At 39.1% G+C, this 13,290-nt stretch overlaps 1 protein-coding gene across 1 annotated transcript in view; it reads right to left on the bottom strand.

Annotated features, from left to right (window-relative positions):
• AIFM1 (apoptosis inducing factor mitochondria associated 1) overlaps positions 1–13,021 on the bottom strand; it is a 28,667-nt gene extending 15,646 nt beyond the window's left edge. The window contains exons 1-3 of the mRNA XM_057537853.1: positions 12,765–13,021; positions 5,286–5,431; positions 981–1,080 (exon numbers count right to left, since the gene is read on the bottom strand). Coding sequence (XP_057393836.1) covers positions 981–1,080; positions 5,286–5,431; positions 12,765–12,870 — 352 coding nt within the window. The 5' untranslated portion in view covers positions 12,871–13,021. The remainder of the gene's footprint in view (positions 1–980; positions 1,081–5,285; positions 5,432–12,764) is intronic.
• Between the last annotated feature and the right edge of the window lie 269 nt (positions 13,022–13,290).

Raw genomic sequence — 13,290 nt, forward strand, 5'->3', positions numbered from 1 at the left:
AAAGACCAGACAGGGTGAATTTTTTTTTAAGTCTCAGACAACTCCTTGCCACTATTTAAAAAAAAAAACAAAAACACCTTGCACTTGACTCAATCCTTTACATAAAAAGCTAGCAAAACACTGCAGCTACATTAATCTTATCAAATTTCATTGCATTCTGATAGTATAGGAGAAGGAAGCATTCCTTGCATTTCATAAGTGAAAAATACCCAAAAAAGAGGTGAATAATTTGGCCAATGTCATTCACTCACTAAGTCTCTCAGAACTAGAACCTAGCTTAGTGTTTAGCTATTTCTAAAATATATTAGAAAGTATATATTAGAAAGCTTCTGCCCTTCCCATTAATTTCTTAATGACCAACAGGAACATATCAAGTTCAGTTTCACCTTTTGTTAGCAATAAAGGGGGAAAACCCAGCAGATCAATTGTGGATTATTAAACAATGTTCAAAACTAAGGAGGTGGTATGAAGGAAAGCAATGGAAATTGCCTACCCAGAGTCGTGGGGCTTATTAAAGGATTAAAACACTCCTCTCTGAAAAATCAAGCCAGATGTGTGGGATGGAAGTGATGGCTAGAGCTATATGCTTTAGGGAAACAAATATATCTTTAACAAATTGAAACTCCAAAGACTCAAAAGGGGAGCAAAACAGACCAAAAGAATGTCCTCATGGAAAAAAAAGGCCTTCATCTCTTTTCCAATAATTTTCCTTGCCAAGCTTGCATTTTTTATTTAAAGCTTGCCCTTAAGGGTCTAATATAAAGAAAAACAACCAATCATAATTATCACTAATTTTATTCTCAAACCCAAATTACAGTCAAACACTGTAACAAATTGCTCCCCGGTCTGGGGTAATACCACAGTTTCTGGAAGCTTACAATCTCACAGCATCATCGTGTCTAAACAATATACCCGCAAAGCATAGCACCCAAATTGTTTATAACTTTCCCTTTATATATTGAGTCTCAAATCATACTCACCAGATGATGTGGCCCTTTTCTGTTTCTCTTCTGGTGTCAGCCCTAACCCTGAAATTCTTTCATTGTATCTTTTTTGGTCATCTTTTATTGTCTTGTAGGCCTGAAGACCCAAACATGGAGAAAATTTATTTCATCATACAGCTAGCTAGCTCATACCATAAGTAACATTCATTATCTTTCAATTAAATGAGAAGCTTTTGTCTACATGAGGTAAGTTCTTCTATGTTAGAATCACTAAGGCAAAAATTATTTTCTTAAGAAATAAAAAATACCGAGTGTGTACACACTTGGTGTGGAAAGAATACAGGTAAGCAGATGGAAATGCTGCAGTTTCACATTTCCTTAGGCTCTATGTGAAGAATTTTCCTCATATTTAATTCTGAAGGTACAGCTAAAAAAAAAAGAAAAACATTTTATACTGGAAGAAAAAAGTGCTAGGAAGAGCTAAACTTTATAAAAGGGGTTTTGGACTATGCTGGATACTACCTGTGAAACCAATCTATATGGTCCTGAGTAGGAAGCTGGGACATAGGTTTTCTTGGTAGATGTCCCAAGTTTCGCTAAGTACTTAGATAATGCCCTGAAGCATGTCTGCCAGTATGCCTAGTCTTATAGAGTAACCCATCTTTCCCTCAATGGCCTATCCTTTTATGACACTCAGATACTTAATGGGCAAACGTCTCGCTTAAACACCTACTATATTTCAAATATACTATCTTCTCTATCCTTTCAAATTAAGAAGGGTACCTTAGCACTGACTAGTTTTTTTTTTTTTAAATACAGCATCAGAATTTATTGAAGATTTTTAAAAAAGCAGTAGGCAAGAATGACTTGTTTTAATTACAACACTTTTGCTCTTTTGTACCCCACAGGGTCAATAAGATAGGAATTTAAGTGACCATATGTCAGTTGAAATCCCAGATTGTTAATTAATTGGAGGAGAAAGTAAGGACAATCAGAGGAAGTATCATAAAACATGTTCTAAGAATACGTCTATGAGCCCCTTACAAAGCAGCCCACTAGGCAATGTGCTGCAGTAAGGAACCTGGACTCTCAGACCTGGACTTGACATTTATGAGCTTGGAAACATCTAACATATGATATGAATGGACTAGAAAATTAAGTACTGTATGTTAAAAGATAATGGTTATTCCTTGAATTTACCACTAAATTCATCAAATTCATAAATTGAATTCAACTAACATTAACTTCAGGAAGAAAGTTTTTTTTATCTTGGCATCAGATATCATACACAAGTCCAGCATTTACTCATTCCTTAAAAAAATATTTATTTTAAGAAAGGGACATTTACCTAAAAAGACGGCTTAAGCTGGTCAGTGTGAGCGAACAGAGAAATAAACTGGGGTCATGTTCACATTAAGAGGGATATCCAAAAATAGCCTATGGCCTCTCATACCTCCTAATGGCTTCACACACGAGGGGAAGAGCAGACCAAGAAATATCTTGAGGTTTAGTGGGGAAAGGACAAGAAAGAGGTTTGTCACATATTTATATACATATATATTTATATATTTAGCTTTTAAGTAAATGTTCCGATATAAAAATAAGTTTACAGACATGCTAAATAAAAATTTACCTTTTTCCCCCGTGTGTTTCTGTCTCCCCAGTTTGCACAGATTTTCAGTTAGTGACATGAATACATGTCAGGTTAAGAAAAACTACAAACTTATGAAATATGTTAGCAGACAACTTTTCTAAACAGATGAATATAACGCCATATATTCATCTTAAAGGAATATGAAAGGAAACAGTTCATTTTCTGAGTCAGGCAATGTGGTCCTATCAGTTGAACAATGGCAAAGGGCCCAAATACTAAATCTCACTAAATATTCTAAAGGCCACCTTGACTCTGCTCACTGACAAATCTAAGCCACCTCATTATTTAAAATGTAATATAAAACTATACAAAATAGTTTGGTAGACAAAAGCTTATCATTTAACCTGAAATCACTATAATATAGCAGCTTTATTATTACCAGTGTTGGATAAACTCAGAGGGCAATGAGGCATTTAACTGAATGGCTTGAGAGGAACTTGTGCTTCACAGGCATTTCTAGGCAGGAGAAAGCAACAGTGAGTGGCCCTATCTTGTGGCCTGGCATTAAGAGATTCGCCTGGCCAGCTCTGTGGAGGCCATCCAACTCTGGTACAGCAACATAAACCAGAGGTTTAATAGGTTTCAACTGTTACAAACATATCAGGTGCAAACAATTTAAATCTATTTCTGAATGAATGGGGTGGAACTGATGGGAAAAGTTGAGAGAGCTATAAAATGGAAAAGTTAAGGTTTAGAGGGTAGTATCTGAATTATGAAAGAGAGGCATTTAAGAAAGCTATCCACATGAATGCATTAGCTTGTACCACTTCAGCCACTAGTTTGACCAAATTACAGATTACAAAAGGGACACTGCCAAATGAATTTACTTGAAATAGAGGCTGGGGGTGAGCGGGAAGAACACTGCAATTTCTATGGCTTTTTGGACCTCCTCCGAAGCATTCAATAAAATGCCTTTTCACAATAAAAGTAGGGTTAATTTACTGTTTCCCACAAAACACAAAAATTACATTTTACCTAAAATGATTCAAAATGGATGGTGTTCAAGTTACCTTTACTTGCATTCAATGTTTACTCTTTGAGACTGTCTTGTTAGGTATGCAGCACTAAAGCACAATATAATTTAGCATCATAAAAAAAAAGAATTATGAAATTGGCAAAAGTTTCAAAGAAAGGGTTGATGATGAGGATTTATAATAATCACTAAATGTATGGCTTTAGATATATCTGGTAAGACTTCCACAGTCTGAAGAATGAGACTGGAGGACTCCCTAGTGACTGACAATGTCCTTTTAATAAATACCTAGAAAGCACATGTTGTGAATATTTCATCGTATTCTAATGGATCAAGTTTTCATTAGTGCCATGGTCTCACCCACCCTACCCCAAAATATATTTTACTGTAAGTATCTTACATAATAAACTCCTGCCCCAGTGACTGTTGCTCCTACAATTAAGAAGTATACTAGGCTGCTGCCATCTTTCCCAGAAGCACCTGTAGACGCTAGTGATCTAGAAGGGGATCCTAGGTGATGACACTGCACAACTGTAGGTAAAGATAAGGCCAAGAAAGAAACAAAAGGAAATAGAAAAAGCACTAAGTATTAATGAAGAAACATTCAACACAAAGGCAGGGAAGCATTTTTGGTTACCCTGTGCTAAAAAAGAAAAAAATGCTGCTCCAGGAATGGAGGAGAATGTATATTTCCTCAAAGTCTGTTATCAGACAGAGCTCACCTATTTCTTACTCTGATTTGACCCACAACTGGCAAGAGCTGTCTACTTTTCTTGTGCACTTGGGAGTTAGGTCAGGGAATGATAATCTAAGTAGCTGCAAATAACTTTCATGTCCCCCCTTTTTTTTAACCTAGATCGAGTAACAAAGATAAGTTCACCGTCTTACCAGGGTAGAAAGAACTAAAACTGTAATGTCATCCAACCATTTGCTCTCAATAAGTAAAACAAACAGCTTCCTTCAATCAAGGGTGTTACTAGGTGTTATCTAAGTTGGTTCACTCAGCCTTACATGATCCAACTTTAGACTGATCTGCTTAGTCACAGTAAACCCTGCCAAGTTAAAGAAAAATGCCCACAGAATAACTCCTCTGTGACCAGCTAAGCTGATCAGAGTTCATTTAAGGAGATATTATTGTGGTACTACCACATAGCAGTTAAAACCATACTTCCCACCTCACACAAACTCCATCCTAAAACTGGAGATACTAGGCCTACCTCTATAATTTAGTATTTGGGTGAGATTCAGGGATAGTTTTCCTTTCAGGAATGCCAGATTGAAGGTTGTTGTTTTTAAATGTTTATTATCCCAAACTAAGGAAAAATAAAATATTTGACAAATGGGTCAAAATCAAATATTGTGCTAAGGAGCTGCAATAAATTTTGACCATATTCACAGGTTAGTGTGTCACATCCAAGAGAAAAGGTACAATTTTGTGGATTAGTCAAATCTAAGAAAACGCAGAGGCTTTCAAGTAAAGTGTAAAAAGACAAGTGAAAAAAGCAAAGATAATCAACGTGAGATTAAATTTCAGTCATTCCCAAATCGGCTCTCATAGGAAATTAGACAACAGGCACTTTAAAGAAGGCTTTTTGGAAATTTTTCCAAAAGGAGAAAGGAGAATTAGTTGTAAAAGTCTTAAAGCAGAGAAGTATTGAGTCTATTAGTGGGAGCTGTTTGGCAGCTTCTTTACACAAGCTGCTTTTCTACTTACATATGCACCAGCTCCTATTGTTGATAAGCCCACAATAAGGACTAATACAGAATTATCGATTTTGCCCCCTGATGCACCAGAGCTAGTCATTTGTCTTGTCATCTGGAGTTCTAGAGGAACATGCCATCGCTGGAACAAGTTGTTGCCTAAGGAACACAATTTATTAAGACACACACACATACAAAAATAAAATAGTTAATACATGTTTATGACTAAACATCAATGCACTGTACAAGTAAAGACTTAACTGCCCATTGGGCTGTGTGATAGTCACTGTCAAATGACCAAGGGAAAAAAATCTTCAAAGCTGTACACACAAATACAACAGATATCAGAATGCACACTCTTAAGTTGTTGGAGTTTTAACAGTACAATTTAATGCTGTCCAGGGAGGAATTTATAGCTTCCAGAAAAGGTAATGAAAAACACACGGGCAGTTCATCAAATAGCTCTCTCTTCACATCTTCACCGTAAATGAAGTAAACATGGAGAGATGACTGAATAGATAGATATAACAAGTTAACTACAGGCTACCTGGGACACGCTAACAACTACTTAAGGAGTAGTCTAAATGGCTGGTTCAAACCTTGAACAAAATAATAAACTCTTGCAACACAATCTAACCAGAATACAGTTTAGTCTTGTGTGAAAGGCAATGTGTCCTGGAAGACAGAAATGGTAAAGCTTAGAAGAAAACCAGAAAAAAAAAATTAGGTGAATTTATCTCCCCCAAAGAACTGAAGAATTTTGGACTACGAAATATTTTTTACAATGACAAAATTTAAAATATCTACCAACTATCAATACTTGGCTCTCAGTCCTCCAAAATAATACAAGGATTATGTTGATGCAAAAACTCGGTACAGCTATGTAAGAATCTGAGGATCATAACAACGCTCACACATGGAAATGTAAGAGTTTCATAGACTTCTTTCTCCAGGAGGATGCTGGCATTTTCAGATGAAGGAAGAAGGTCTCAACACCTTCTCTGCTTGTGATATTTCTCGTGTTGACTATTGACCTAGAACAGGGGTTTGCAAAACTTTTTCTGTAAAGAACCAGATAGAAAATATTTTCAGGTTTGTGGGCCACATGGTGTCTGCTGCAACTACTCAATTCTGCTGATGTTGCACAAAAGCCATAACATATAAATGAATGGGCGTGACTGTGTCCCAATAAAACTTTGTTAATGGACACTGAAATGTGAATTTTAAATAATTTTCAAAAAATAGTCTATTAACAATTTTTTTCAGCCATCTGAAAAATGTAAAAACCAATTTTAGCTCAAGGGGCATACAAAAGCATGTGGCTTTGGCCTGTGGGCTGTAGTTTGCCAATCCTGATCTAGAACAGTGGTTCTAAAACCTGAGTGCGCATCAGAATCCCCTGGAGGGTTTGCTAAAACATGGATGGCTAGACCTACCCCCAGAGTTTCTGAGTTGGAGGATCTGGGATAGGGCTCAAGAATGTGCATGTCTAACAAGTTCCCAGGTGATGCTGATGCCGCCAGTCTACACTTTGAGAATCACTGGTCTAGAGGCAAGTAGATATGTTCTGATCTGACCAAGCTTTAAAAGACAAACAGAACGGCGCCGGTAGCTATTCCATATGTACTTGCAGAGATGTGAAATAGGGAGCTTTCCCCCTTGCTTTCACAATAACAGGGCTCAGAGGGGTAAAAACACGTCCAAAACGGGGCTGCAGTCTCTTACCTGAAATCCTTGGGAACATGTGCATTCCAGAACTTGGAATTGTTAGGTTTTAAGTATATAATGCACACACCATATAGGAACACCCAACACAGTAAGGGGCAGCAACCCAGTCACACACATTAATGCTTCTATGACCAAGCACACTGAGTGGAATAAACAGGACTCTAAGTAGCTTCTCTCCAGTTCAGGTCAGGTTTTACTGACAAATGACTTACAAAAACTTGATTTTTAGTCCTATTTTGATTTCTAGATTATAGATAAGAGACTATGGACCTATATTCTTAGAACTGGAAATGTATTTTTCTCTACTGTTTTTATTTCTTTCCTGTTTTAGAATCCTTCATCACCACATGAAATAAAACGGCTTATATTTGGAAATAACAACAAATCACGAAAATAAAAACATGTGCAAGAGTGGAGAAGCTTATCTCGATCTGGGCAAGCTTTTGATTTTCAGAAGTCCATAAAAACGATGAAGCATCGGAAATAGAAACTGACAACTCTCAGAGCTTAGAAAATGAAACTGGGTAGAAAAAGTTCCACATGGCTTAGTACAAATAATTTAGTTTTGTCCCTTACCTTCACTCCAACTTTTTTTTTACTGAAAATAAATGCTTTTAAAATTCCGTTTATCCCTCTAGAAGATCCTAAATACAGAAATAATAATAACTTTGCTTTAATATAATAATTTAATATAATATTCTGATTTTGCTTGCTTTTCACAAACATAAAACTAAATGTGTAGATTTGGGTTAGTTCAGCAGTTCTTGCCTCAATTTGCACACAAAAAAAGACATTTAAAAGTAAATTGGTTTTCTCAGGGTATATGCCCAGCAGTGAGATTGCTGGGTCATATGGTAGTTCTATTTTTAGTTTTTTAAGGAACCTCCATACTGTTCTCCATAGTGGCTGTATCAATTCACATTCCCACCAACAGTGCAAGAGGGTTCCCTTTTCTCCACACCCTCTCCAGCATTGATTGTAGATTTTTTGATGATGGCCATTCTGACCGTCATACCTCATTGTAGTTTTGACTTGCATTTCTCTAAAAAAAAAAAAAAGGTTCTAAAGAACCTAGGGGCAGGACAGGAATAAAGACACAGACGTAGAGAATGGATTTGAGGACACGGGGAAGGGGAAGGGTAAGCTGGGACGAAGTGAGAGAGTGGCATGGACATACATACACTACCAAATGTAAACTAGATAGCTAGTGGGAAGCAGCCGCATAGCACAGGGAGATCAGCTCCGTGCTTTGTGACCACCTAGCGGGGTGGGATAGGGAGGGTGGGAAGGAGATGCAAAAGGGAGGGGATACGGGGATATATGTATACATATAGCTGATTCACTTTGTTATACGGCAGAAACTAACACACCATTGTAAAGCAATTATACTCCAGTAAAGATGTTTTAAAAAAAGTAAATTGAGGGCTTCCCTGGTGGCGCAGTGGTTGAGATCTGCCTGCCAATGCAGGAGACACGGGTTCGGGCCCCGGTCTGGGAAGATCCCACATGCCACGGAGCAACTAGGCCCGTGAGCCACAACTACTGAGCTTGCGCGTCTGGAGCCTGTGCTCCGCAACAAGAGAGGCCGCGATAGTGAGAGGCCCGCGCACCGCGATGAAGAGTGGCCCCCGCTTGCCGCAACTGGAGAAAGCCCTCGCACAGAAACGAAGACCCAACACAGCCAGAAATAAATAAATAAATAAAGGAGTTCCTTTAAAAAAAAAAAGTAAATTGATTTTTTACAAAGTAAATGGGTTTACATTTAAACTATTGCTTGAAAAGAAATATAATACAATACTGTCATTAGCAAACCAACTTTTTACATACCTAGTGACTTTAATTTTGTAAAAGGTGATAATATTGTATGGATGTTCATATTTTCCCTCCAATTTTCTTTTACCTATAAAATTATTCCCACTCCTTTCCCCCCATAGCCTCAAAGTTTTAGGAGATTTTACATTATGACTGAAACATGCCTTTTCACTTATTAATGTGGGAAAGCCACCTTACTCCTTGACTTCTTATTGCCCCAATCTACTTGTTTTAGATCTTCTGCAGTCAGACCACATGTACAGAGGTAGAGCTTCCTTCCTCACACTTAGGATTCAATTCTTTTTTTTTTTAATTTGATCATTTATACATAATAATATGATTGCCATTTTAGTGATAATTAGAACCTCTACTGTGTCATATAATTATCATTTCTTTCTAGTGATTGGAATAATTAAGATCTAGTCTCTTAGCAAGTCTGATAATACAACATTATTGCCTATATTCATTATATCGTGCAAAGATTCAATTCCTGTAGGTGTTTGCTCAACAAATATTTCTTGAATTAATGAATAAAATAAGGAAGTAGAAATTCTTCCCAGTTCTACTGATAAGGACTGAACATTTTGAAGAATTCTTTGCAAAGAAGTTTTGGCCATATCCCATTGTACAGGCTGCTTAATAATAAATTAGTAACTTCAAATACCACAGGCTAGCATTAGAATAGTACCTAAATTAGCAAATTCATTTCTGTAGATTTCATAATCTCCTGTTTTTCCATACTCCCAGAAGGCCTTTTCCAGAAATACATCCACACAATTGAGGCACCTAGGAATCTCAAGTGGTTAAGAGGTCTATATGCTCTTGAATCTTGTTTTCTGAATGTCAAACTTATTTTTCTGACATGGATAAAACACAGGATAGGACAAGCCTAGATGATTTGTCCATTGTAGTTAGATGCCTCTTGTGTGAAACACTCTGAAGGCACCAGAAGAAAAATGATTTAGATGACAGAAAAAAAAAATCTAACTCTATTCTGCAAAGTTAAGTCCTTCACAGTACTAGGGTTCAGTCACTGAGAATTCACCACGTGCCAGAGACTGTACAAAATGCTGAGGACACAAAGATAAATATGACATAACTCCTGTCTCAGACAGTGTATAGTTTAGGAGGGGAGAACGGCTGCTACTATTCTGAATATCAGAAAATGAACCTGACACAAATCACAAGAGACTCAAGGCTGCTCAGTTTGGTTTTTAATCCTTAGGTCAGAGGAACGGAAGGGAAAGAGTCATTATTCATCAGAACAGTAGTTTCCAAACTTGCCTGATCATATGAATTACATCAAGGGGCTTGTTAAATATAAATTCCCAAGGCTCTCTCCTAGAGATTCTCATTCAGTACTTTTAGGGTTGGCCCTCCACTCAATTTATATGACCAGGCAAGTTTTGGAAACATAAAACTTACAATATGCAACAACTCCCTTAAAATATTAGAAAATGTCTAGAAAATACAACATATTAATTGGTTGCAGAAAATGCTGACTTGCTAAAATTTTCTTCTGGAAAGTTTTGCCTCAGCAGAAAGAGTGGGTAAAGGCTCATCTTCTAGGCTTCAAAGAAAGTGTCATTTGGCAGTGTCCAGGAAGCCTGGATCCTTGCCCACAAGATGTCCAGTTTCCTTTTTAAAGAGGTGAGAAGGATTCTGAACAGAGAAAAATGTTCAAACATTTGACCCTCACCTCAGGGGTCGGTGATCAGTCTGATCACATTGGTGGCACAATGTTTGATAACCAAATAAAATACTACAGAACAGAAAATATCTACTACCTAACCAATCTGCTCAGTGCTGAATGCAGATATAAAGTGGTGACTATTAATTACCTTTAATCATTTCTGGAAAGAGGCAGAGCATCCAAATAAAGTAAATAAACAAATAATAGCAATTATGGTTTTAAGGTAAAAGGCAACATATAATGGAAATGAACCTGACAATGGTGACAGATGTGGATGAGATGTTTCAAGGGAGGTTTCAAGTTTGCTGTAATCCTGGCAAAGAACTAGTGGGGAGGAAGGGAAAAACGGAGGGGAAATGGCATATCAACAAACAATGCCTCTTCCTGATCTACGCAAAAACATATGGTAAATGCTGCTATGCGCAAAAGAAACCAGATTAAAAGCAATCAGTAATTAAGCCAGAAAACAAGGTTGATTCCTTAAATGACAGAAGCATTGCTTTTTGAAATTGTAACCACCCCCACCCACTGCTAAAGGTAATGATGTTATACTCTGGTGCTTGGCCAAAGGACAAAGAGTAAGTGTATACAAAGAAATGATGGATATGTCGAGAAGTCAGAATATATTCTACAGCAGACTGCCTTAAAATAAAGTCATGCAATGGAAAAGAACATTTTCAGTGAGTATTTTTCAGTAGTTCTAATATCACCAACCACCTCAGATGTCTCATAAATCAATTTACCTTTGCAAATCCATACTTAATTGATGAGAACTTTTGGTCAGACTTCAGAATGCTGGCAAAAGTTGTGAGTTTTAAGCAAAATAAGTACACAAAGTTTGAAAGCCCAGTGTGAATGAAAATCTTCAGCTTACCTAAATTTCTGTCCAACTTACATAGAGCATCCTCATTTCAATGCACAAAACCCATACAGATGACATCATAGACAGGAGGTTAGTTTTTAAAATCTAATCTGGTTTTTAAGTTCCCAAAGCAACATGTCTTAGAACATACGTCAGGTATACCCATCAGGAAACATTTTCTTGAGGCATAGCAACTGGAAAAACTATTCAAATGCACATTTCCGTAGACTCTCACAATCTAAGGGAAATATTTTCCACTTTTTTTTTTAAAGCACCCAGAAGGCAGTTCCAAATTGAAAAGGCCTCAAGGCAGTTCCACACTGACATAGCAAATGTGAATATCCTCGGGTGGCCAAAGATGATTGATAAAAAAAACAAGAACAACAAAACAGCACCTCCTACAGGTGGATAATTCTTTACCCCCCTGAAATTGTGCAGGTTGGAAATCAGCAGGCTCAAGACATGCTTAGATAAATTCAAGGAATCTGATGCCCAATGGGCTAAAGGGGAACCGGATTCATCCTTAACCTTTTGAGGTCAAACTTTAGGAAGCAGTGTGGAGTTGAGGCAAGAGGATTAGGGACCTAGAGACTGGCAAACTAACCTTTGCTCTGCCTGTTACTTAGGTATGTGACCTTGAGCAAGCAATTTCACCTCTCTGTGCCTCGGTTTATTATCTATAAAATGAGTGGGTTGAACTTTACTACGAAATCCCTTCTAGCTCCAAAATTTGCTGAAACAACTTCAGGGAGGGCAAATACAATGCGTTCTGCAAACTGTTTCTTCGAAGCATTGAGACTACCAAGAATTACACTGAGCAGGCATCTCAGACTAATTCTGGGCCAACTCTTCCCCGTGGCTGGCGCACGGCGTACTGACTCCTTACTTGCACTGATTGCACTGTTTCTGTTTCACAGGGCACTCAAATCTATGAGTCTGATCTGGGGTTTGGAAGGTAGGCAGGTAATATGCTCATTTACAGAAGGAACTGAGGCGTAGGGCTTAAGTGTCCTGCTTAAAGTCTCTCAATCGATAAATGACAAAGTCTACTTCACCTCATTGCTCTAAAAAGGCGAACTGGGGGTGGCCGGGAGGTGGCATTGGACAATACGAGACAGCCAGCTGTTCTGTTATACCTGAACAGCAAACCCTCCCAGGAAAAGGCCTCAAGCCGACTGACTACTGGGCTCAAATCCCTTGAAGGTCAGGCCGGCACGGCTTGCGAAACTCACGGTTTGGATCCCGCCAATTCGGAATTCACGCGACTGTAAGTGTGTTTATAGTTTTTCCCCAGGGGTGGGGGTGGGGTGGGGGGGAAGGCCTGAGGGGCATAGGGAGCCTGTAGAACCCAGGCCCTTGGTCTTCAAGGTGGAGTTTGCCCGGGATGGGTCAGTCACCTGGGAGCCGGTTCCTCTGCCTCGGGCCTCGGACGCACACCGTCCGCACCAAGGGCGTCAGCTTCTGCTTCAAAGCACCCGCCGCCAGGCCTCCACACCGGTACATTTCGGCAACCGCTACTCTGGACCTCCTCCTCCTTTCCTTTCTTCTTAAGCACGTACCGACAGGTCAAACACCGTGGGCCTTGGCCCGTTCCTCCGGCTCCCTTCACACGCACTCTACGTAGGCTCCTCCTCCCAGCCCCGGGTGGGCATTGGACAGCTAAGCCGGCCTTCTAGAGCAGGGGAAGGGGAAGCGCGACTGGAGACCTACTGCGCAGGCGTAACGCTCAGCGCCGCACTGCGATTGGTCCGCACGGGGAGAAGCTGGGCGCATGCGCCTCGCTGTCCGAACACTTGGAAAGACCCCAGGCTGAGTTGCTTGCAAGCTTCTGCGGGTTGATGGCAACGCGTTCCGCTAAGCGAGCTCAAAAGCTGTCCAAGGAGGGACCGGCGGGGCCGCCTTGCCTGGCGGTTGTGGCCGGTG

This window comes from Balaenoptera acutorostrata, chromosome X (assembly GCF_949987535.1).
Source record: "Balaenoptera acutorostrata chromosome X, mBalAcu1.1, whole genome shotgun sequence".
Taxonomy (NCBI): Eukaryota; Metazoa; Chordata; class Mammalia; order Artiodactyla; family Balaenopteridae; genus Balaenoptera; species Balaenoptera acutorostrata.